This window comes from Myxocyprinus asiaticus, chromosome 21 (genome assembly GCF_019703515.2).
Source record: "Myxocyprinus asiaticus isolate MX2 ecotype Aquarium Trade chromosome 21, UBuf_Myxa_2, whole genome shotgun sequence".
In the NCBI taxonomy this organism is placed as follows: Eukaryota; Metazoa; Chordata; class Actinopteri; order Cypriniformes; family Catostomidae; genus Myxocyprinus; species Myxocyprinus asiaticus.
This window is the reverse complement of record NC_059364.1, coordinates 9,607,855-9,633,164: the sequence shown is the minus strand read 5'-3', so window position 1 is coordinate 9,633,164 and position 25,310 is coordinate 9,607,855. Positions and strand designations below refer to the sequence as shown.

The window sequence follows — 25,310 nt, the reverse complement described above, 5'->3', positions numbered from 1 at the left end:
TGCATGTGCTCCATGCTTCAAAGTAAATAGTTTTAAGAATGTTTGAATGTAAATGTGCTGACTGCTCATACCAAGGAGCTCAAAAACACCATCATGAGCATTGCGTGCTCTGTTTGTAGCAGATGACAGCGGGCAGAGCGCTAATTTACTATGTAATGCACAGCACATGCAGACTAAATTGTCATTTAATGAGATAGCAGCCTTTTGTGGTTTAATAATCACACTGGGTCACATGATGCTTTTCAATAGGTGAGAATCTGCCTTCAGAAACACACAGAAATGAAAAGGGATTCCCTCCAAAATAAAAGTTTCCGCCAAAATAAAAGATAAATTTAAATGTAAAAAAACTACTAAATAAATATATCACTACTGTATATAGTTATGAAATATTCACTGCAATATTACTACTAATAATAATAATAAATAAATAATAATTATCTTATATTTAAGCAATATATCATATCTGTGATGCTCTGTTGTGCAGTAATTTATTTGACAAAAATAACTCCAATGTTGTATTTTGGATTGTGCTGTGAGGTTCTGTATAAAAGCTCTTCATTTGATAAGAATAAAACAATATTATATAAAAAATTAAATGTTCTATTTTAATTAGATTACAGTTTTTATGAATTCATTTATTTAGAACCCATTTTGATGATAACATTTAAATAAACTGTTGAATATGAAATTCAGAAAAAATAAAAACAAAAAACCAGGTATCGGTATCAGTGAGTGCCAAAAAAGCAGCATCGGTACTCATACTCGTTTTCCAAAAAATAGTTTTGTGAAATCCCTAATCATGACCCATCTCTACTTTTTAAGGAGAGAATGAATAAGAAATACTTACCTAGCCCAAAGTGAGCCACTGGCTCCATCTCACATAAGTACCCTGATCCTCCATCTATAATGCGTGTGTGGGGGCCATTTCTTTTGGTGTAAACTATCACCTTGGCCCCACGGGCAAAAGCCCCAAACTGTGTGCGTGGAATCACGCGGAGCCATTTATTAGATGAACCCTGCAAAGAGAAATCAACAATCAAAATACTCCATGTCCAAACAGTAATTTAGAAAAAAGGTGAAGTGTGTAATTTCTGTTCCACTAGTGTCACCAAAGGAATTGCGAAAAAGGAACTTTTTTTGCCATTGTTTGGACAAACAAATAGTCCCACCTCAAACTTACACCACTGGTTGAGCAATTGTTACTCTGTTGGACTATCCTATACACATTAATTGCATAACTCTGCAATAATTAATCTGTATAACTTTCCCTCTTCAGCAGAACCAAAGTGAAGATTTTTATAAGCACATTACAGCTCTTTTTGTCCATACAATGCAAGTAAACAGGTGCCATTAGACTGCTGGCTATTTGACGGTCCAAAAGGCATATTTAGGCAGCATAAAAGAAATCCACACGACTCCAGTCCATCAATTAATATCTTTTGAAGTAAACCGATAGGTTGATGTAAGAAACAAATCGATAATTAAAACGTTTTTAACTTTAAATCGTTGCTTCTGGCCAGAGCTGTATTGCTGTTTGAAATGACCTAACTCTTGCGTGATGTTCATTCCTCTGTTGTATACAAAGCTCACGCTTCTGGCTTCTCACATGAACGCGCCATTGCGCTTATGTCAATGATGCGTTGACTGCTGGCAGGAAGCGATTTTTTAAAGTAAATAAAGTTTTCATTTTCTATTTTTTTTTTACACAAACCTTTACACAGGCCTGGCTGAGTGACTCCAGCCAAGACTCCTAAGCAACCAAATTGGCCCGGTTGCTAGGGAGGGTAGAGTCACATGGGTTACCCTCCTTGTGGTTGTAATATAGTGGTACTCGCTCTCAATGGGGCACGTGGTAAGTTGTTCGCGGAGATCACGGGGAATAGCGTGACTGCCTCCACACGTGCCAAGTCTCCGTGGTAACGCACTCAGCAAGCCACGTGATAAGATGCACGGGCTGACTGTCTCAGTAACGGAGGCAACTGAGATTTGTCCTCCGCCACCTGGATGAGCAACTGCGCTACCTCGAGGACCTAGTGAGCATTGGGAATTGGGCATGCCAAATTGGGGAGAAAAGGGAATAAATAAATAAAAATAGTGACTGAAACATCACCTGTCTGAAACATATGTCCTCACCTGTGTGACTCTATACACAGAGATGGGCTGAGCTGCACTTTCCCCATGTGTCACCAACAGATCAAGCTGTCCATCCCCATCAAAATCAGTCACAGCTGCTCCTGAAATACAAATATACCTCTTTAGACAGGAACATAATCACAGATATAACAACAGTTGTTTCCCATCTCAAACAACTTACTGCTTTCTAGCATTCTAGCATTTCAATTAGTCCAGTAACTTTCTAATAATGTGACATTTTGATGAGTGGTGTTTGCACTCAGTATTAATGTTGACTCGAGGTGCTACTCACAACTACAGTAACACACAAGTCTGGATTTATAATGCCATCTAGTGGTAAGAAAAAACTCCATAACCAATTTAAGGAGAAAAACCTTGGATGAGCTAGAGTCTAGTAGGCACATTTTTAAACAAATGTGCATATGCCAAATATTATTTATATATGTGTAATAGTAATACTACAATAATACACCAGAAATGTGCAGTGCAGGCGGGTCCCTCCATGTAACCTGCAACATTTAAAAACTTTGTTTTTGTGCAATGGTTGATTGACAGGTGAATAGGTGGTCCTTCGCTGTTGTATGGGACGTATTAGGTCGAATGAGTGTTTACACTACAAATGCGATGTGGTCACCTGTATTTCTGCTTACCTTTGAGTGTAGTTTGAGTGATCAGGTCACAAAAAGTTGTGGACCCTGTTTACATATATATTTAGTACTGTCCATTTGTGATCGGATCACCTGAGATGGATGTTACTACCAGATCAATCTCTGTTACTGAAATTGTATTTAAAGTTTTTGTCAGAGCTCAATCCTAATATTTTATAACTCAAAAAGACATTACACAACCTATGGATCATTTTAAAGTGATAAGGGGAACAATCTTATATTTATCATTTCTGAAAATCATGGAATGCTTTTATAAAATAAAAAGTACTAAATTTTGATGGAATGGCTGAGCCAAACCATTCATACCAGTTCCACGTCCCTCTGGTTCCGCGGCCTCCCCGATGTTCAGCTCCTCAATCTGTGGATCTCCATGTTCTCTCCGAGAAATTCTGCCATGGTAAAGATGAATCACTTTGAATTTTGGTTTGAGACAGCTCCACACAAAGACAAATGTACCTTGTCTGCTCCATGTTATACAACAAGTCTCAAAGGAGAGATTAATTTACAGACTCCTGAAAACCCCACAGTACTGATTCAGTTATAATATTTCCAAGTCTGGTAGTTCATACTTTCTATTTTGATGACTAATAAAGCCAACCGAGATGTTTCTATAGTTATTTTATACAAAGCGCTTAAGGCTTCGCTTTATGAGAACTGAGAGTCTGGATTGTTTGAGTTTGGGATTAGAAGCAAATTTTAAACAATGTTCTCTGTTTAATATTACAGTGTTCTTAATAGGAAAGGTGAGGGTCAGATGTAGAGGTAATTTCCCATCAGGTAGAGTTGAGGTCTGGTTGTTGGATTTTTTGGCATGTAGTACAGCCTGGGCTTACCACCAAATCCCCAAAATGGAAAGAGAGAGTTTCCATAAATATTTCCTGTCTTACAATGTAAATGTTACAGAAATACCTCTATTACATAATCAAAATACTGTTCTTTGTGAGATCATATTAATCAAGCATGAAATTGGATAGAAATACAATATAGTGTGTGTGTGTGTGTGTGTGTGTATGTGTATGTATGTATCTATCTGTGTGTACAGTATACTGTACACATACATTATATATATATATATATATATATATATATATATATATATATATATATATATATATATATTTGTATACACACACACACACACACACACACACACATACACACACTGGCGGCAAAAGGTTTGGAATAACGTGCAGATTTTGCTGTTGTGGAAAGAAATTGGTACTTTAATTCTCCAAAGTGGCATTCAACTGATCACAAAGTATAGTCAGGACATTACTGATGTAAAAATCAGCACCATCACTATTTGAAAAAAGTCATTTTTGATCAAATCTAGACAGGCTCCATTTCCAGCAGCCATCACTCCAACACCTTATCTTTGAGTAATCATGCTAAATTTGGTACTAGAAAATCACTTGCCATTATATCAAACACAGTTGAAAGCTATTTGGTTCGTTAAATGAAGCTTAACATTGACTTTGTGTTTGTTTTTGAATTGCCACAGAATGCAATAGACTGGCATGTCTTAAGGTCAGTATTAGGTCAAAAATGGCAAAAAAGAAACAGCTTTCTCTAGAAAATCGTCAGTCAATCATTGTTTTGAGGAATGAAGACTATACAATGCTTGAAACTGCCAAAAAACTGAAGATTTCATACAAAGGTGTACACTACAGTCTTCAAAGACAAAGGACAACTGGCTCTAACAAGTACAGAAAGAGATGTTGAAGGCCAGATGTACAGATGTACAACTAAACAAGAGGATAAGTACATCAGAGTCTCTAGTTTGAGAAATAGACGCCTCACGTGTCCTCAGCTGACTGCTTCATTGAATTCTACCCGCTCAACACCAGTTTCATGTACAACAGTAAAGAGAAGACGTGCAAAGAAAAAGCCACTTTTGAAACAGAAAAACAAAAAGAAAAGGTTAGAGTGGGCAAAGAAACACAGACATTGGACAACAGATAATTTGAAAAGAGTGTTATGGATCTTAACCCCATTGGGCTTTTGTGGGATCAGCTAGTCACATCTATGGCAAGTGCTACAGGAAGTGTGGGGTGAAATATCACCTGAGTATTTAGACAAACTGACAGCTAGAATGCCAAGGATCTGCAAAGCTGTCATTGCTGCACATGGAGGATTTTTTGATGAGAACTCTTTGAAGTAGTTTAAGAAGTTCTGAACATTTCTTTCAAATTGTAATAGTAATTTTTCACATTATTAATGTCCTGACTATACACTGCGATCAGTTGAATGCCACTTTGGCCAATTTCTTTCCATAAGAGCAAAATCTATACATTATTCCAAACTTTTGGCCGCCAGTGTATATACTGTATATTAGGCATGTCATAAAATATTGATATATTGATTACTGATCGGCACATTAGTTTATTGATATATTTTTGTGGCATCGATATATTAACATTAGCCAGCATTTAAATTAGAAGCCTTTCCAATTCACTCATTTGGGCTTCTGTTTAATGTCTGGCTTAACAGCATTGGGAGACCACAAGAGGGTGATATACTAACTACTGCAAGTTTACTGTTTGCAGTATACAATCTACTGAAGCAGGTCGTGAGGCACAGGTATCACAACACAGGACCGGTATTTTAGAGCTCCTTGTACAGGATGTATACACACAAAAGTTCCGAAGGTTTTTGTACTCCTCAAGAATGAACAAAGTGACGTTGATGAGTTTGCAGGTTAACGTATAAAACTGGTTTAATTGCGTGAACTGAATGATTAGAAATTATAATGCAATTTCTCTGTATGTAGCTTTAATGAGTTTTCATTCAAGTGGTCAAACCACAAAAGACATACTTGACACTGAAAATACATTGTGTAGGCTATATGAAAGATACATATACATAATATATAATCCACTGATGGTCAGAGTAAATAATCTTTGTCCTTTGATAATGATTTGGGTCGAATTTAATAGAAAACTATGCGAGTTATGCTCCGTGGTGCTGCAGATTTTTGAGCAGCTTCCAGAGATGGCGAGACCACGCTGTGTATGTACCTTCGTAGAAAATAATTGTTTTGAATTTTAGAACGTGCCATGTTATGCCAGATGCGTCCGGTGTGCAGCCCCCTTTAATTTACACTGTTGCTCACACTTTACCAACCGTCAGATGAATACTGCACAAAAAACTAAAAAAAAGTTTTTTCAAGTTAGTCAGTCCTAATCTGATTGGCTGGTTTGATGGAACTTCTGAGAGTAAGAGCAAGCAGGGCTTTTTATTCAGTTCGGCTGGAAATAGAGTTGTGTACGCAAGTTTATGTGTTGATAGTTAATGAGTTTGTCAGGTTACAGACATTAAATCTTTTAAAAATATTCAGTTTCATTTGAGGCACGTAGTATCAAGTAAAGCGGATATCCATGACCAGAACTTTATATTCTGCTTTGTATAGGCTATATCTGTGAAATAGTCTATACAATCGCTTGAGGAGACTGTCGCTTATTCCCACGCTGGTCTTTTATTATGGTATAATATATCTCAGACAACCCCACCCCTAAACGGAACATAAGGATAAAATTGGCTGTGATTGATCAGCTACATGTCAGTTAGACAGCTTTTCCTGTCTAAGTGGGCAGTTGTTTGCCAGGTTAAGCTGCAATACAGACCAAACCTTTGCCATTTTAGTCAAAGGTCTGGCTTTGTGAATATATTGTTCTGGGACCTCATAATTTACAAATTTAGCTAGATGTCCTTTTTAATATACCTGAACAGTCTGTTGGCTGAGGGTCCTCTGTAGGCAATGTTGTTGAAAAAGACCTCCAATTCATTGTCATTGTCAAAGTCGGCTGCAATGACTGTGCGAACAGGAGATGGCATGGAAAACTTCTGTGAGGCGATGTCCTGGTACAGAGGAACAAAGACATCAACATGGGCACATTGACACACTCCTTTTATCTAGCATTAGTTACTGAACAAGCTTTTCTCTGTCTGGAGGAACAAGTTTATAAAAACAAGCATTGGCAAGTGCGCCGTATCACTTCAAATACAATGACAAAAAAAATATCTTTGAGGAAATGCACCATGTATGTACTGCTACCCTGAAGTATAATTTATTCTGCTGTGTTTAGCTTCTGCACCTCTAGTGGCACCAAATTGAATTGCAAAAATAGAGAGCTCTCCTCAAAACTATGCCAATCTACCATTGGTTGTATAAACCAGTAGCAACCCCGGTTCGTATCCAGGTGACAGCACCACATACAGCTTTTCGACACATGTCCATAAGTGACTAGGTGTATTTTGAACTTTATTTTTGTTTGGAAAATTATTTCATTTACCATCAACGACTAAAGTTTGGATATAGTTATTGGAGTATGTGCCTCGTAAAAACCCTCAACCTTCTGCACAAAGTGGGTGGCTTAAGTTTGGAAAAGGAAAGGATCAAGAAAGCCCCTACACATGTAGTTGTGCCCAAACTCAAGCAAATTATGTTGATCCAATGTAGCTTCTGTTTGTCATGCTGGTCGAGATGCTGAAACCAAGTGGTCAAGTTATGGATTTGACAGACAAAGCTATGTTAAAAACGCCACAGTATGTACACTCTTCGGGTAAATCAACAAACGAATGGCTTACTTATAGTTGTCTCTGCACATTAAACTGGGAAAGGAGAATGTATTGTACCATCAACAAAATTACACAGATCAGTTTTAGGAATAGGATAGCCAGATCTGTGACACTTATGACACAGAGAAATAAGATGCAGGTAAATCACAGCATTAAACACCAGGGAGTGGGAGCAGAGGAAGGTAACCACCATCGCCATGTTGCAGTAGAGCAGCAACGAGTCATGGAAGAGTTATTGAGCACGCCTGCACTTTCTCAAGTATTAACCCCAATTTTAATTATAGGGCTCATAAAACCTCCAAGAGAAAGCCCATGATGTGACCTTCTGCTGTCTGGTTGAAGGAGAGGTGATGGCCATCTCTGGACAGAACCCAGAAAAGGAGTGACAGTTGAGACAGAGTAAATAATGATCATCTCTACTGCTAATGGTAGAATGGACAGGCAGATACTGTAGATAGATCCTTTTTTTTTGTTTTGTTTCACTTTTTCACATAGAATATAAAAATGCTTGTACTATGTGGAATTTTCACATTTTATGCAATTTTGTTTAGTTAAATTTTGTGTTAAAAGTATTTGATGAAATGTGTCTTGAATTCTTTAGTTAAACTGTAAATTCACGTTAATGAATTTTTTACATATCAGACAGTGAGAGCATTGTCCTGCAGTGTGACATGCTAAACTTAATCTGAAATTATTTGATAACACTTTACAATAAGGTTCCATTTATTAACATTAATGCATTAAGTATCATGCAATTACAATGAACAGTATATTTATTACAGCATCTGTTCATCTTTGTTAATGTTTGTTAATAAAAATACAATTGTTCAGTAGTTCAGGTTAGTTCATAAAGCGTTAACTAATGTTAACATATCCAACTTTTGATTAAATTAACATGAACTAAGATGAATAAATGCTATACAAGTATGTTAACTAACGTTGTTAACTAATGTTAACAAACGGAACCTTATTGTAAAGTGTTACCAACTATTTAAAAAAATTATTGTATGATTATTTTGATTACAGTTTTTATGACCTTATATTATTTGAGAGACATGCAATATTTGTACTTCTAAGAATGCATTTGTCACACTACAAAATTAATGCCAAAAAGCTCAAATGTGATTTAAAAATTTGTGGAAAAACTTAAAAGAAATGGTGACCAGTCACAGCACCAAACATATACACCTTCCTTTATACTGTACATATAGTAAATAAACTTAAATCCAAAATCTTGATGTTGAATCTGAAGTTTATTGTCAAATACCTAAATGTCCAAATCTACAGAAACAATTTGGTGCCCACTTTATATTAGGTGTCATTAACTACTATGTATTTAAGCATTTGGTACAATGTACTTAATATGTACATACATGTCATTGCACTGTACATTTAAAGTATCTGTATTTAATTACATCTGTAGTTACACTATTAACCTCACCCCTAATTCTAAACCTAACCCTACCCCAACCCTTACCCTAAATCCTAACCCTACCCATATTTCAACGTTTTACATTTGATTCTGTTCAAAATTCGGTGAAACAAAATAAAATAGTAGGGGGAAAAGAGGGTTAGAAAGAGGGCTCCCAGGCTTAAACACACTAGACTTTAACAAAACATATGACAACTACAATCCTTCCAATTAAATAAACTACATCTTTTAGAACTACTGTTATTCCTATCATTGTTTGAGACAAGGGTCCTAATTTGGGATTTAAAAAACTGGTCAACCATGTGTTATGACTAACACATGCACTATCACAAGCTTGTGTGCTTATCTAGCAACTTTATGGTTTAATTAACACATGGAACAACAGAGCATCTTCATTACGTCTCAATTATAGTTGGCATAGGTCACAAAAGCCCACGCTGCATTTCACCTGCACATATCCTTCTGTAAGGGTTCCCACAAGACACTTTAACCCAACAACTGACCCCCATAAAACAGCTCCCTGCTGACATTTATCTCACTGCAAAAGGAGCCGATCACTGCTGCTAACAAAGGGATCAACCTTAAGTCAGAGAAGATTTACACACACAGCCCTGCTCCATCCATAACACACACACACACATGCTCCAGTCAAATACACACACACACACACACACAAACACTGAGGCATTCACACATATACAGTAATTTACTCCGAGGCATTGAAAGTCATTTTAAAATAGCTAACACATGCACATCTGTAACCGCACATCTTAACAACTGTAAACAACCTACTGTACAGTTAGACTAAGAGGCCATTTACACCGAATGCATCCTTGCGTATAAAAAAGCTAGATGCAGCACAATTAATTGAACAGTTCAGCTCCTTTTAATGTGACACAGCAACTAAACATTGCGATGCAATGGTCAAAGACGTCCACCTAGCACAGGTTAACATAGAAAAACAGTTAAAAAACATTTTTCAATTGCCTAAATATTATGCACATCATTCTCAAAAAACTTTATCATCACATTCGGACTTGATTCAGACAAACTATTATCAGAGATCTCAAAACTTCCTGCGTGTCTTCTCCTGTGAGTCTCAGGAAACATAGCGAGGTTCGAGACCTTAACCCCTGTGACTAATTACAATCACTGTGCTCTACCAGCTGAAATGAGGGTCAGGTCACCATGCAAACAATAGAAAACTGATTAGAGAATAATGCAATACTCTAATCAGACAGCAGATGTTTTTATATTATCATCTGTGTCTTCTGTCAGAAGAATAATTATATAGCAAAAAATTAAGGGATCATGTCTTGTTCTGCATGAGACTATAAATAATTGCACAGATGAAAAGTGAAGGCTACCATTCAGTATTTTCACATCTAATATAATCAAAACTAGATTTGCATGTGATAAAGTAAAAAAAAACACCAGTGATTGTAGTACATTTTGAATGTTGAACATACTATCAATCTATGTCAATGGGAGATTTTCAAACTTTAGTCTTACATTTCTAAGTATAAAAGGGACTAAAAACGGTTCAAGAAACGAAAATGAAAGCCGAAAATGAAGTTTTTAGCAGAACGTACCCGAAAATGGGATCAAAGTGATTTTCAGTTGTTCCAGAGTGAAAACGTTATTGTTAAATGCCGGTAACCGACTATAACCGGTTATACCACCGGTCTGTTGAATGCTTGATTCTGATTGGTTCACGGACATTCTAAGGTATGCAATTATTTTTCAAGTAAACTCACAGCTATAAAGTAGTTCCAGGTCTTGGCCGCATAACGGTTCAATGTCACTTCACCAAATCATTTCAGTTATTTCAAAGAGCCCTACAGGCTACCAAAACAAAATAACCATATAAACAAAGTCATTGGTTAAAGTAAATCAGTTAAAAACATCAAACAATGTCTAAAATATACAACATATATTTCAATTTTGGTTAAAAAGAGCCCTCACGCTTCTTCGTCTCCCCGCACTTACACACACTCACACGCATATGCGCGCACACTAAGACTCCAGTCGCAACTGACAAATAGAGCCGTATCTCCACGACTTGATCAATACAACAATTTATATTATCCGAAATAACTTTTAATGTTTCAATATATTTCGCCCTAATCAGCCTCACATAGCTGTAGTGGAAAGCACCGTCCCCCCGTTTCGCTTACACACACACACACACACAGAGAGAGAGAGAGAGAGAGAGAGAGAGAGAGAGAGAGAGAGAGAGAGAGAGAGAGAGAGAGAGAGAGCGCATCCTCTGTTGCTGGTTCTAACATGACGTTTTCGAATTAGCAACAAAGGCTTGAGCTGTATCAGAGCAAGATACACTTGAGCAATACAACAGTTTCTATATGATCTGAGATATCTGTGGTAAAAACCCTCACGCTCCCCCTCTCACACACACACACACACACACACACACACTCCCGCACTCGTGGACACACATTATACATGTAACACATACACTTAAGGCCCAAACATACTCGTGAGAGAAAAACAGAGTCGTCATGTCAGCGCACTCCTGCATCTCAGTGGGGATGAAAAAAAGTTGTTAAGGTTTATCATGGGAATATGCCAATTTTAAAGCGATGTTACTTCTGACGAGAGCTGCAACAAAAAAGGTAATCCCAGAAACGATTTCTCTCTCTTTCGATCACTCAAATGCAAACTCTCTCACACACATGCACAAACACACTAACTTGTTACTCCAGTAAGTCCTCGAGTAAAGCAGCACAAGCCTCCGTTGCTAGTTCTAATGTCACGTTTTCGAATTAGCAACGAAGGCTCCGACTGTATTAAAGCAAGACGCTGAATATGTGGCGGAAGAAAGTAGTTCCACTCACAAGAGCGTTTTAGGGACGAAAACCAGAAAATGTCTTGAGATAAAACCCTGAACGATGTCTTAAGGTGTGGTAACCGTGGTATAAGCGGAATAATTGACTCTGGCCCGTTGAATTGTTTACAAATAATGCACACACCTCGGGTGTGCATTATTTTTAAACAATTCAATGGCCCGTCGTCAATTATTCCTTTCTTAATTTCATTCTGATCATTTTTTCATGAACCAAAGGCCAAAGGGTTTATCACAGTAATTTTTTGGAACAAAACAACTTCATATTACCCTAAAGAATTAAACATTTGCTTTGATCCAGAAGGAAACTGCCCACTGTGGATATCGCATTCTGTGGATGAAGAGCTTTTTTAACAACTATGTATAATTACCACATATACTGTACATGCACGGCTAATCCAGATACAGGAATAACATTATTAGATGTAAAAATAACTTTTCTTAGATATTTCAAAATCTTCACTGAATTATTGTTAGATATGATGCATTAATACAGATTTGATGCTGCCGGGTCTTGACTGAGAAGCAGATCTGTAATTAAAATGATACTTAACTGTTAATTAACTGTACACTTATGATTTCTATGCTAATAAATCCACCACACAGGAAAAAAATTAATAGCTTATTTTCACTTATTTTGGTGAGGCAAGTGGATTATTTTAGGCTTGTCTTTCCAGAACAGGCAACATTGCAATGTATTTCACCCACCCAGCGCAGAGTACTGGCATTTTAAAAAGAACATTATTAACCATTCTTTTATTTTGTTCTAACCGGTTACCATTTGGAGGGGAGGCTGCGGAACTTCAGTTTTGCTCAGAATGAACCAAAATGAAAAACATTTTGTTTTTAGTCAATGGTTTGCATATAACAAAAATAGATAGAACACCTTCAGCTGAAATCATCTTTGCGTTAAGCGGTTTGGGCAGAATAAGTTTCAGAAGTATAATACTTACCACGTCTGGTTCTTTGCCCAGTTATAATGCTCTTCCACATCAACTGATCAGCATTTGATAAATAAAGGCTGCCATGATCTTTAGACATTTGTGGTATTTGCCAAGTTTTGAGAATGAGATGGGATCTATAATAAGCTTAATATTCAAAGAAAGGAGGTGTGTTTTGGCTGAAAAAGACAACAAATACTTAATTTAAATGCACGTGGAGCAGAATTATTTCTGCGCATTTAGTGTTTGGTAAACTGGGTTGCATGTGGTTAGTGAATAAGACTGAAACACTATGCTCAAAAGTGATGCAACTTTTTAGTAACTCTCCCCTTACTGTCCTCCATTATAGCAAATGGAAACTAAAAAGTTATTTCACAAACCCCACCTTAAACCTTTGCTTGCGATTGTTGCTGAGCTGTAGGAACAGACGATGTGGCCCATTCCAGTTTCCATAGACGATGTCTGTCTTCCCATCCCGATTAAAATCTGCCAACGCCACTCCACGGCCATGCTGCATCGGGTCATCGACCCCTGTGACAACAAAAATCAAAACATCCCTCATTTCATGTGTACTGCAGATTGGTTTAATGCTTTCCAAATTTGCCCTAGAAAACAAAATCATCAAGAAATATAAAAGCAACAGCTCTCGCTTACCTGCTTGCACAGCCACGTCCGTAAATGTTCCATCTCCGTTGTTGCGGAACAGGAAGTTTGGGCTGTACTCATTGTCGCAGAATATATCAGGTAGAGTATGACTAAGAATCGGGCCAACCACGACCCCCCGTCCCCCTATAACACACAGCAGAGACAGCCATCATCACCACCACACATGCAGCAGAAATTGTTAGTGGCTTTCCAGCTCATTTCCTCAGCTAAGGCTCTCTGCTGCTTTTGCTGACATAGACTCTGGCTGCCCACAATCACATTACAGGGAGTGTGAACATATGCATTTAACCAGCTTTTCTGTAACACAACTTACATCGCGATCACCATCCTACAACTTTGACCTCTAGCTGACATAGAGCAGAATGACTTGGCTGAGTGAGCATGATTTTAACATTTGTCATTGCTTTTATTTTCACATTTTTACAATCTCTTCCTAAAAAACAAGTTAAACCAGCATTTATGTACATGTATCTTCTGTTTGGATGGCTATTTTCTTTTAAATAAGACAAGTTTAAACTCTTCTTTGAGGAGGCGCCTCTCTGCTCTGGTGCTACGAGCCCAATGTGCACAAGTGTTTTTTCGATCACCTCTGAATGTGGTTGAAGTGGACAAAACTTAAAACGTTTTGGACCCCGTTACAGCTATCTTAAATGTTGCTCTATTTCAAAAAGATTGCACAAAACACATCTTAAAGATACTATCCCAAAATTCATGCAAACAAAAATGTTCAAAGCCTAGTGCGACCACCATTTACAGGAATGGGCCATGTTGAATACAAGTTAAGCTCGATTGACAGCATGTGTGGCATAATGTTGATTACCACAAAAATGTATTTCGACTCATCCCTAGTTAATATGTAAAAATGTAAAAAAAATAAAACAGCAAAAATTTTGGTCACAGTAAGGCACTTACAATGGAAGTGAAATGAGCCAGTCCATAAACATTTAAATACACATTGTTTCAAAACCCCATCTGGCACTGGTTGAAAAACAAAGTCCCACCCTAAACGCACACCACTGATTAAGCCAATGTTGTAATGTCAGCCTGGGGTGCGTTTCCTAAATGCTTCGTTAGCCAGTTATGGTCGCAAGTTACCAACATAGTTCAGCGATTTGGTGTTTCCCGAAACCATAGTTCCAACGAACATTTGCAAACAGCATTTCAAAGTTGTGTGGTTGGAACTACAGCCTTCCATCTGTGGTTAAAAGCACAGTGCCATGTTAGTTTGCTGTGTGGACATCATTTGACTTCACTGAGGCTTCTATATATTTTATTCCATATATACCTTTCATTCTATCAAGACTTTGATCACATTTACATGCACTTAAGAAAACTGCTTATTCCAGAGTCTGAAACGTCACATAGGCGTGAATGCAGCCATTTAAGGGATTAAAGACTGTTAAGAGAAAGCGCTTTAACAAACACATGGCTTCTGTCAGAGAACAAAGCTTATGTGTCCATGCTTAAGCATAAGTGAAGTTCTTGTTTTTGAAGATTGCGCATTAGTCTGATGTAAATGGGATCCCCACTATTGCTGCCCAATGCCTCTGTCGCATTACATAGAGCATGCAGCTTGCGTGTCTTCAGCAGCTTTCCCACATTAAACAGCTTTCTGGAGTACGTGTAAATGAGCTATTATAATTTGATATCCGCAGAAGTTATTGCTCCACCCCCTGCATAACTTCATTAATGACAGCTCTATGTTGTTGAACTAACGTGATTCCAACAATGGGTGTGCAACATACTACGGTTTCAGGAAACCGTCATGACTAGCTAATTTCTCCAAAGATGCATCATACTATTGTGGTTAAGCAGTGAGTTACGTAGTTGTATGGGAAACGCACCCCTGGTCTGAGTGCTCAAATGCTCAAAAACAGAGCAATGTTTTTCAAAAAATGACACACATAATCTTAAACTGCGAAACTGACTGTAACTTTGGGAGGGAACCGCTTGGTATCACTATTCTAAGCGCTAGTAGCATACTGTATTGTGCCTTTCATTCCTTTCTCAGTCTTCCACAAGAGCGCTTCCCCTGAAAGCACTCTGAACGGTTGTCCAAAACCCTGCTCTTCCATAGTGATTAATGGAATGGTTGCTTCACTGAATAAGTCAAGAGCTGAAATACAGCTTACTCGTCCTTGTGCCTTCACATGACTTTCAGTGCTCCAAACAGCTGAGTGGGCCAAAATCTTCATCTCTTTATTCAGCACTGCTTTCCAGGGCCCTGCTCTCTCTATTACTGGCTGCTTTAGCTGATAAACACTGTCTATAATTCAGTGATTCAAAGCCGATATGAGCACTGAGCTCTGCTGTAAATCAGCCACAAATAAAAATAAAAAACAAATAATAAAATTTGACCCTACAGCTCATGGCCATTAAAGAGTCATGGGTAATATATTCACTAACATCATGCTTACACACCAGAGTATGTGAGCAGTGCAGTGTGCAAGAGGAGTTGCTCGATTTTGCCTGGAACATTCTTGATTTTCTTTTCCGATAATGCTCCATCACAAGCATATAACACATGTTAATGCATAATGCAATTGCATGTCAGCAAGAATTCATCAAGTGTTAAACACAGTGTTAAAGACCCCATGGAATGGCTTGATGAGCAGTTTAATGCCCTGTGTTGAAATTAAAGAAGACAATAGGCTTTTGTTTCATCACAGCCATGAAACGACTTGCTGATCAGTTGCAGGGGAGGGGCATTCTAGAGACCATCTGATTGGATACAAATTTGTGAAGTTCAGCATAAGTCAACAAAATTTTTGGTCCGTCTACTCAAAAGAGGACACTGTAAATTTTATATGGTAAAATGCCATCGTCAATGTTTAGAAGCATACAGATGACCTTATACGCGTAACATGATATTGATGTGAAAATCGCTTGCTAACCCTTTCTGTGTAAAATTATTTCACATATTATAACTTTGATATCATAAGGCAGTAAGGCTGGTATACTCTTTAATCTGGTAAACTCGGTAATGCTTGTAAATCCCTGATTTTATTGCAGTAAAATCATGTTAACAAATCTAATGTTTACGTCTTGTGGCTATACTTTTGAAACAGTGTGTATTTTGTGTGTGTATCTACTTCCATTGTAAGTCCATTACTGTAACTGTGATTTTTTTCTTGTCGAAATAATAATTCAACATTATGTCACAAATGTCAATTAAGTTGAACTTGTATTGAACCCAGATAATTCCTTTAACAGTCAGAATGAAATAAATACAGACTTCGTGAAATCTTACTGAAAAAGTATAGATCAAAAATACAAATGTTTAGTGAAAATGAATGACGTATGCGACGGGCGAACATGAGCGTGGGGACGACCGAAGATTTGTTGAGAAAAAACCAAAATGAAGTGTTCCTTTCGCATAATATTCACATAATAATGAAAATAAAAACTTAAGGTGGGCCATATGTCACACTTTTCTCTCAGATTTGAAGTTTATTCACATTTTCCAACAATCATATCAACACACTAATGCATCGCCCTCACAACTGTACAAACATTTTCAAAAACTGCACAAGAACTGTGCAAAGATTTACATTCCAATTACATATATGTAATCAGTAGATGCATCTATCCAAAGCAACTTAAATTTGATCAGTTTTGTGTTCTCTGAAAATATAACCCATGACTGCTCAACTCACATACTGTATTTTGTAACTCATTCAGAAATATGATTACACACACCTGTGAGCTTGTTGACTCCGGCTTGCTCGGCCACGTTTGACAGTGCGATGATTCCCCTGGACGGGTCACTAGAACTTTCATCCATTTCAATCAGAGCATGTGGACCAACAGTCCCGCTGGCATAATTGGCAATGTAGATGGAATACCGACCTGTTCCCTAAGAAAGGAAATGAAAACATAGAGTTTAAAATGATATCTGCAATAATAGCTTTGTTCCAAAACCTAATGAGCTACCTTGCTGCCTACATAGGCAGGTGCCTTCTAAGGAAACATCCTAAATGTCATGGGACATTATAAGTGACTGATCTGGAATGCTTTACATATAGGAAGCAAATCCGTGTGCCACACAAAGAGAGCTACACACAGAAAACTTGAATTGCAACTGATTTTAACAGGGTTTGACATTAGCATGTTGCTAAGCTAACTGCACAACATTCTAATAAGCATACAGTATATAAGCACACAAACATATTAGATAAAATATTAAATTGTTAAATACACTGCTTTTTTCAGTATTGAATGAAATATAAGTGTATTTATTATGGCCATTTCTCTCATCTCAATTCCATTAAGAACATGCTTATGATGCCTTAAAATGCTGCCTTCATAGGCAGCTTGCTAGGTTTTGGAACAGGGCAAATGTGTAATCTCATAACCAATACAACATAGACTTTTGAAATTCCACATACTGCAAACACATCACATACACCATATACACATACTTGCACATACAGTACAGTAGCATATACACACACACACACACACACACACACACATACATACATATTTCAGCCGCCTCCCCTTGGATATTAATTTCACACCCCATTATCAGAAAGATTCCCTTGTGGACATGAAGTCAGTGAAGTAGCCAACCAAATAAACTTACACACACAGTTTCAATAAAGACACCCACGATCCAAAAGCATGGAAACGGTGAAATAAAGAAATATATACACAAGTATATAAATATCAGCAGCTCGTGACCAGAATCCTAATGAGGCACAACAATGAAAATGTCAAATGCTCTCTGGCTTCCACACAACTACCACTTCAGGTCAGAAAACACAAATTAAAGAATAATGGAGTTACAACACAAGCTGCCCCAGAGTCTAGTAGCAGTTTAAATCTCATGGTTTTCATGTTTTTCATGCACTGTTTATCAATAAAGAAGGAAATTTATAGAGGTTTTGCTGGTAACATTGTCCCGTATCTGATGTAATTTAGTGTAATGTAGCTAATGCTAATGTTTTTAAAACGTTTTGGGCCAACCCTGTTACATTCAAATTGTTTTGGGGTTGAAAGTTACAGTGTGGAAGGTCAGTGCACAAATGGCTCACCATAGCTTTAACTAACAAATATCACCACAACACAATATTCATAGTCAACATTTAGGGTGAAAAAAAAATCTGCAATAAAATGATCACTGACATTTTTTTTCCCATAACAGAGCACAAATATTGAGCTTGAAGAGGACAAAATACAGTATGACCAAGTGTACAGTAAAAACTTGCGTTTCAATCATGTGCACTGTAAAACATTTATTTTAACAGTAAAAGACTGTAAAAATGCTACAGTAAAAAAAAAAATTAATTGGCTAACAGGTAGTTACCTTAAAATATACAGTAAAATATTTTAATATATTTAAAAAGACAGTACATATAGTTTTACCTTAAACTTTTGTCAAAATATTTTTATGTAAATAGTATGATTTTCTGTATAATTAACAGTAAAAAATGTATATTATGTTTAACAAGAGAGTACATGTCCTTTTTACGGTAAATTATTGTTAAAATTAGGGTAAAAAACAATAATTGAGCGTTCCCAGAATTCCCTGTGTGACCCAGTTCATTTCATTATATTTTATGTGAATAGTTATTTTTATTTTTAATATCAGTTATGTATATTGGGGTGTTCTGTGTTATATTTGATGTAGTTTAGTTAATGTTTATTACATTATTTTAATTTCACATGTGTTAGCCTGATGGTGTTTAGTGTTTGTGTAAGTGACACTGAGCACTGTCTCTACATGTTTATTGGTCATTGCTCCAGGAAGGGCCTCTATTGATGAACTTCATGTCATTATGTGCCCTTTAGTAATTACTACAGTAATTAACAATACATTATAAAGTGAAAAGCAGATTTTACAGTTTCAGAAGGTTAATATATCAAGTTTATCATTTAATAATATAAATGACGGTAATGCACAGTAAAATATACAGCCATTAAAATGGCATCCCGTAAAGCCTGAAATGTGGTTACCATATTTTTTAAGGTGAATTTCTGGCAACCACAGCTGGCAGTTTTTTTACCGTAATTTAACAGGGTTTTTTTTTTTTTTTACAGTTTGGCCAGAGACACTTATGATGTAACTCCCATAAATATGACGTCAAAAAGATCAAACCATTATTTTTAAAAGAATAATCCATGTTCAATAAAAGTTCAGTTCAATCGAAAGCCATTGTCTTTAAAAAAAGCAAAAATCTGGTTTACAGAAAAGTACTTAGATTGGAAGTGAATGGAGCCAATCTGTAAACGTTAAAATACTCAGTTTCTAAAAGTATAGTATAGCCAGGAGACGTATACAATGTGTGTTAGCATGATTTTAATATGATTAAAAAACGATTTCTGTGTAAGTTATATCCAATTTTACAAATTTGTTGTCATGATGAACCCTAAAAAGACTATAAAAACTACAATTTACACAACTTTACAGCTCAAATAATACAAGAGTTTTAACAGAAGAAATAATGTAAGTACTTTTATAAAATTATAAATATCAGGTTTCCACCCTTAAACCCTCCAAAAATTGGCCCCATCCACTTCCATTGTAAGTGCCTCACTGTAACCCTGATTTTTGCTTTTGTTTTATTTAAAGGAGGGATGAGTCAAAATGAATTTACATGGTAATCAACATTATGGCACAAATGCTCTCGATTGAGCTTAACTTGTATCGAAACTGGAATTTTCCTTTAAAGGGGAAAATACCACATCATAACTGGGACAAAGACAGACAAAGAAAAATTCTGCATTTTCTAAGAAAACACACTGCCATTTAAAGGTTTTAGAAAACTAAGACAAAATACATTTTTGTTTTGTTTGTATTTCAAACTGTAATAATAATTTGCAACATTACTGATATTTTTCTTCTTTTTTACAGTATTTTTTAATCATCCTTGGTGAACAAGCATAAATTTCTTTAAAAAAAAAAAAATGTCTTAATGTTCTAAAACTTTTGAACGGTTATGTTCATAAAGCATTTTTAAGTAACAAAACTACATATGACATGAATGCATGATATTAAACATCAATAAAAGCTATATTTAGGCAGAATTTGAATTGACTGTTTTCATATAACCCATCAAAATGTAATGTTAAGATAATGGGGACATCCTGATATTCAGGTGAAAATGTTTAAAAATAAAATTTTGCATTACCCACTATTAATTCTATCAATTATGTTTAAGGATAATGACTAAAATCAGTATCCTTGTTTACAATCAGTAGTAAGCCATGGGGATATAAATAGCACCATTTGCTGAGAATAACCCAGTGCACTTACTGACACATTCTGAGGTTGCAGCAACCTGAGGTTGTTGATAGGGGAGTCTGAGTACCGATCCATCTCCCTATAGAAACAAGCCCATGAGTCTTCCTGTCCACTTTGAAGAGACAAATGATGGTGCTTCATTTTCAAGGAGAAAATAACTATGCTTTGAATTTGAATATTGATGTCTGTGAAGCCAAAGAAAACATACGGATCAACCATATGATTTATGAATTTCTGCATCTTAATGATTGTCATTTGAAACTTCTATGACCATCTATGACTACAATTAAAACTGAAGTGTGTTTAAAATAAAATAATCATTCTCTTCAAACAGGTTTCTCCACTGTCTCCATATACTCCACTGTCTTCCATTAGTCAGCAAACAGATGAAACGGTCTCAGTTCCAAAATAATTAAAATACACATAATGAGGACCTGAACGATCTGCATCAGCAGCTATTTTCAACTTTCCAAAGAGTCTCTATAAAGATCGACTTGTGAATATATTCCAGTGATAGGATGATTTTTTTTTTGGTTCCCACTTCAATTTCATGAAGACCAAACACATTTTGTTTTGTTTCTCTCTAAACCTATTATCAGCCTGATCCTAAATCATTTAAATCATAAAATTATTGACGAAGGACTTTTATGCAGCACCCTCTCACTGTCATCGGCTCAGTCAAATGACTGCGGATGAAAAAATCCATTTCAATCCCTCGCGGCTCTTCCCTTGGATTACTGAGCATCCTTCACTGCTGACTGCTCCACACAACAGCATGGAGTCCAAAAGTAATTGAAGAAATATGTTGTTCAGCTTATTGTATTTAGACTAAATACAAATCATTGACATGTATTGTCATCTTTCATGCCGTCTGAGATTAGGTACCCTGAAGCACGTACAGACAGTAGGTGCTCTGATAACGAAGAGGCAGAGACACAAATTAACACTGGTCTTCCCTCCTAATACGTCTCCTTACAAAAACAAATGAGGCTTTGCGTTTTCTAATTATCACAGCACATGATTCACTGTCAGAGACAAATATTGCAGAACGCTGGAAATTAACAATCATATTGGCTGGCTGAGGGGGAGCAGGACTCCACGGTGATGAACAGTAAATGATGGCCGCTAAGGATTCGGGCTCGTCAGGGTGAAACGATCAGACAGTAACGAGATGTAAAAAGTTTCTCAACACCCTCAAGAACCCATTTTCCCTTATATTGCACTGCAGTTTGGTTGAAGAGATTTGAAAGCCCTAAAAATAAGCCCTACTCAAAAAAACGTACAAAATGTTCCAACTCCCACCATGTTAGTTTAACTGTTTTTATGTGAATATATTGAACCATGTCATAACCAGGCATGTTGCAAAGTTTCCAAGTAATTTCTGTCCATACTGAAAGTGAAAATGTTGTATGACACAAAATCACAATCTGAATATATTTCATGCTTATATACAGTGCTGTGCAAAAGTCTTAGGCACATAAGATGTTTCACAAAAACATTTGTCTTAAGATGGTTATTTATATCTTCAGCTTTAGTGTGTCAATAGGAAAAATACATTTTAGACTCCCAAACATTCCTTTTGCAAATGGAATAGAACAGAAGAAAAGGGAGCCTTGCAACAGCTGACATGGCCCCCACAGAGCATCGAGTCAGTCTGGGATTACATGGAGACTGAAGCAATTGAAGCAGCCTAAATGCCCGATATACAGTCATACGAAATCGAAGAAATAATGGGTGTGACGTCAATTAGAACAAAATCTTGCCAACAAGAATGTGTTTTTGCTTTAGTTTCAGTGGTTTTAGGAAACCTTCTTACTGCTACTGGTCCACGTCATCGGTAGGTGTGACCTGGAGCTCCACCTACCTTGAGGTCAGCTAATTCCGTTTACATTGTTTAGTCAGTCAAATTCAGTCAACAAGAACACACCAGCGTGTAGAGTTATTAGCGAACTAGTGGAAGTTGTGGAAGACTCAGAGGGCGGAACCACCATGACGAAGTACGCTGGCAGTGAATGGGTAATGACCTCCATGGTCATGAGCAAGGGCAGTGCCTGGGGAACGACCTCCGTGGTCATGGGCACTGATGAGGGAACGACCTCTGTGGCCGTGAGCACTGGCAGTGACTGGGGAACGACCTCCGTGGTCATGGGCACTGATGAGGGAACGACCTCCGTGGTTGTGAGCATGGGCAGAGACTGGGGAATGACCTTCGTGGTCGTGAGCATGGGCAGAGACTGGGGAATGACCTCTGGTCGTGAGCATGGGCAGAGACATTTAAGATGCCCCCCCCCCGAAAATTCCTCTAGGGCTGGAGCTGGCTCTGGGATGGACGAGGCTTGCAACGCTGGCTCTGGGACGGACGAGGCAAGCAATGCTGGCTCGTTGGCCATGGCAGGCGTGGGCATTGGCTCGTTGGCCGTGGCAGGCCTGGGGCAAGGAGCCGTGGAACTGACGGCCACCCGGGGGCATTCACTGTAGGGGGAGATTAATGTCCTCTTCCCCTACATTGAAAAGTGAGCCACATAATTTGAGAGCCAAATCCACATACGCACATAAAGTCCAGTGAGGATCAGCCTGGGGCATCCGATCCCTTAATGCATCATTTAGACCGGCTCTGAAAAATGACATCAGAGTGCGGTCATCATAGCGCACCACATTTGCAAGCTCAATGAACTCCCAGACATGATCCTCTAATGGATGATCTTCTTGTGTGAGGAGGAGTATCTGGACAGCCCCTAGATCCATTTGTGGGTCAGTTCTTCTGTAACGTGGTGGTGGTGATCTTTTAGAAAAGATGCTTAGGATCCAATCACAGCTTTTTAATGATAACAATAATAAACACGGAAGAATACACACTAAATAAATGTATACATAAACACTACAGCTTGTCATAAAAACAAGAACTGACAATCAGTGAAAGAAACAAGAGGGTATATATATATATATATATACACACAGATGAATGATGAGGGAACAGGGAACAGCTGTGGAAGATGGAGGGCAGGTGAGTGTAATTAAAAGGTGAATGCTGGGAAGTGTAGTCCATGAACAAGGGGAAAACTAAACAGTCACTGAACTGAACTGAAGGTGAGGGAAAAAAACACAAGGAAGTTCGTGACATACTGATGTATATTTAGCTATTTATTTTATTTTTATTTATTCTTTATTTAAATGGTCAGCAACTGACATACTAAACAGTACTGATGTTTATTTAGCTATTTACTGTATTTTAATTTATTCTTTATTTAAATGGTCAGCAACTGACTGACACTGAATATACAGTACTGATGTTTATTTAGCTATTTATTGTATTTTTATTTATTCTTTATTTTCTCAGTGTTCACTTCTAGAATTGGTTGACAATGTATAATAATCATGTCAAATATTCTTTGATAAAAATATTTGTTTAAGAAAGCAGCATTCTGAGTACCTTTGCATAGTCATATCGGTGCAAAATTAGTGCACAATCCACATTTACTATACAAAATTACAAAAATTTACTATATCGGCAGCCATGTCAGTAATCTGTGAATTTTCCCCGTCTAAAATCGTTATCGGTCAGGCTCTAGTAGAGTCACATGTGGCAACCTCCTCGTGGTCAATATAATGTGTGGTTCTCGCTCTCGGTAAGGAGCACGTGGTGAGTTGGGCGTGGATGCCACGGAGAATAGCGTGGGCCTCCACACACACTACGTCTCCGCGGTAACGTGCTCAACAAGCCACGTGATAAGATGCACGGATTGACACTCTCAGATGTGGAGGCAACTGAGATTCGTCCTCCGCCACCCGGATTGAAGCGAGTCACTAAGCCACCACGAGGACTTAGAGCGCATTGGGAATTGGGCATTCCAAAATTGGGGAGAAAAGGGGAGAAAAAAAAAGAATATCCTTTTACACTGAAGCAATAGCTTTTATAGCTTGTCGGCGTACCGCATCACTACTGGTTATAGGACACCGTATTACCTTTGATGCAAATTGAGAAGAGGTGTTACCTTTCTATCCACACATGCCACTGATCGTCCAGCCACACGATTGGCAACATCCCTGTGTTCATTTATCTCATCGTTCAGAAGATCTTCAAACCGCCCATTACGAAACTTGAAGAGCTTATCAGTGTATGTTGCTCTCCCTGCATGAGGAAAAGTGAGAGGACATGAAAAGTTACATGAAAAATAACTAATATCCATTTACCATAGTATTTAATTCAGAGCCTCTTCAGTGAAACTGTTTTATACCTGAGAAGGCATTATTAGTGTTGAGGATGTAAATTTCCTCTCTGCCATCACCATCGATGTCACATGCTGTCACCCCGATAGCGTTGCCCTGTCGATCTCTGAGTGCATAGTATGGAGAACTGCGGTTGTCAACTGCAATGTTAACAAGCCTCTTCTTAACCTTGTCATACTTAAGCACCAGGTTTGGGCCATTGTAGCTAAAAAGAAAAGAAAAAATAAAGCATATATATAACTTTTATACAAATGTTACTTGCACAAGCCATTCAAAATCTGGTGTAACATGAATTCAAGTCAATGGACAAAGAAGGCCACAGCCAAACAGGCTCACTCTCCCATAGGAAAGAAAAACACAGTTGAGAATATCTTTTTTAAATATCTTAGTTGTTTCTCTAAGACATCAATGATATTAAACAGAGCAAATGTAGACTTTTGCTTAAGTGTCCTGCTTCTCAGGTTTTTCTCCCCCCATCCCAGATATGTCTCTTCTAGAAGATAATCTCACCAACAAAAATAGCAAGGCTAAGGAATATTCCGAGTTCCCAGTGGGA

General features: G+C 37.5%; 1 protein-coding gene across 1 annotated transcript in view; it reads right to left on the bottom strand.

The window, feature by feature from the left end:
- Nucleotides 1-25,310, bottom strand: part of LOC127412425 (cartilage acidic protein 1-like) — a 72,848-nt gene that overhangs the window by 46,748 nt on the left and 790 nt on the right. The window contains exons 2-10 of the mRNA XM_051648766.1: nt 24,763-24,959; nt 24,520-24,656; nt 16,981-17,137; nt 13,270-13,404; nt 13,001-13,146; nt 6,523-6,659; nt 3,108-3,190; nt 2,134-2,234; nt 848-1,016 (exon numbers count right to left, since the gene is read on the bottom strand). Of these exons, the coding sequence (XP_051504726.1) occupies nt 848-1,016; nt 2,134-2,234; nt 3,108-3,190; nt 6,523-6,659; nt 13,001-13,146; nt 13,270-13,404; nt 16,981-17,137; nt 24,520-24,656; nt 24,763-24,959 (1,262 nt within the window). The remainder of the gene's footprint in view (nt 1-847; nt 1,017-2,133; nt 2,235-3,107; nt 3,191-6,522; nt 6,660-13,000; nt 13,147-13,269; nt 13,405-16,980; nt 17,138-24,519; nt 24,657-24,762; nt 24,960-25,310) is intronic.